The following is a 1,549-nucleotide window of genomic DNA, read 5'->3' on the forward strand; positions in this document are numbered from 1 at the left end:
AGCCTGGACTACACACTACACTCCAGCTAACATGTGCTTTTCCAATGTTTGGCCCAGACATTTCCCTGACATTACATTTGCAAGATACTCAAAGAAACCTTTTAGAAGTAAACAAAAGACATCCAAACCATTCATTATAAAAGATAAAAGAAAAAACATAAATAATACACTTTAATCAAATAATATAAAGTAAATATTTTGCAGGCATAAATTTTAAAAAATTAATAGACCTCTTTTAATTTACTCATCATAAAGAAAAGATTTAAACTGTTCAAGTGCACTTGTTTTAATAAAGCATTTTATATTCAATTATTTAGTGCTAGTCTTTAGGAAGTTTACGTTGTTGAGGCAAATCACCAGCTCAGACGTTAAAAACTACCATTATAAAAATACAGCTACAAGGTCAGTATCAAATTACCCTTTCATAGGACCGCATAAGGACTGCTTCTGTGCCATACTAGAAACTTTTTTAAACACCCAAATCCCTCTCAAAGCGTAGAAACCTCAAGAGCAGTGACATGAAGGTAGCTTGAAACACAGGTAAGGTCCTTTCCAAAAATGAAAAGGGGCGGTGTCCACCAGCATATATTGATCATTAGTTTTAATTGTCTATGGTAAAATTTTAAAGAAGTTAATTTGCAGGGCCTTCAGCTCTGTCTTCCTCCAGCTCTTGAACTTCCTTTTTGGTCTCCCCATCCTTCACCTCCTGCCGGGAAACGGGAAATTTGTCCTTGTTGTTCTCCTTTTTCCATTTCATTCTCCTGTTCTGGAACCAGATTTTTACCTGTCTCTCCGTGAGGGCTAGGGCGTGGGAAACCTCGATTCTTCTCTTTCTGGTCAGATAAGGGTTAAAAAGGAATTCCTTTTCCAGCTCTAGGGTTTGGAAGCGACTGTAGGTTTGTCTTCCTCTTCGCCTACCAGGAGCTGCTGATTAAAACAAACAAACAAACAAACAAATGGGAAATCAACGTTTTAAAAACGTGATGGTGTCTCTGCATATTGCTGGAGGTTTCTGAAACTCAAAACTAGTCTAAGGGTGAAATATACATAGTGATAGATAGATACTCAAGCAAGAGAAGCAGAAAGGTCTTCACAATTACTGTTCCCATCATCTCTACACTGTTTCTACTTAAAAAAACAAAAAACAAAAAACTGTGTTACTTTATGAATAGGAGCCACTGTGGCTTCACAAGAAGGAAAAGGAGGGGGAGAGGGAGAAGAAAGGGGAGTTTTAAAGCCAGAACGTGAGATGAAAGCAGATTTCTCCCCTTCTCCCCGTTTAAAAAAAAAAAAAAAAAAAAAAAAGCATCCCAACCTTGTGGTCTCATCCAGGGAAACATTTGAGAAGGAGACGAGCTCTGATTTAAGTGGTCTGGGTCCTCGCCAATATTACCACTGGACGATTTACAGTCAGGATATTGTACCAGCTCGGCCTCTTGCTGGGTCGTAAAAATCGGCTGTCTCTGTAAGTTATCGTATCCGTAAAACTTCGCGGGCTCCCCGTGACAGGCAATCCCGCCACAGGGGGGAGGCGGAGGATGCGGAGGAG

The 1,549-nt window shown here is 39.6% G+C and overlaps 1 protein-coding gene across 1 annotated transcript in view; it reads right to left on the reverse strand.

Moving 5' to 3' along the window:
• Positions 1–200: 200 nt before the first annotated feature.
• Hoxd8 (homeobox D8) overlaps positions 201–1,549 on the reverse strand; it is a 2,340-nt gene continuing 991 nt past the window's right edge. The window contains exons 2-3 of the mRNA XM_010607052.2: positions 1,316–1,463; positions 201–927 (exon numbers count right to left, since the gene is read on the reverse strand). Coding sequence (XP_010605354.1) covers positions 632–927; positions 1,316–1,340 — 321 coding nt within the window. The 5' untranslated portion in view covers positions 1,341–1,463 and the 3' untranslated portion in view covers positions 201–631. The remainder of the gene's footprint in view (positions 928–1,315; positions 1,464–1,549) is intronic.

The sequence above is a fragment of the Fukomys damarensis genome, unplaced genomic scaffold (assembly GCF_012274545.1).
Source record: "Fukomys damarensis isolate Sample0158 unplaced genomic scaffold, DMR_v1.0_HiC HiC_scaffold_26, whole genome shotgun sequence".
Taxonomy (NCBI): Eukaryota; Metazoa; Chordata; class Mammalia; order Rodentia; family Bathyergidae; genus Fukomys; species Fukomys damarensis.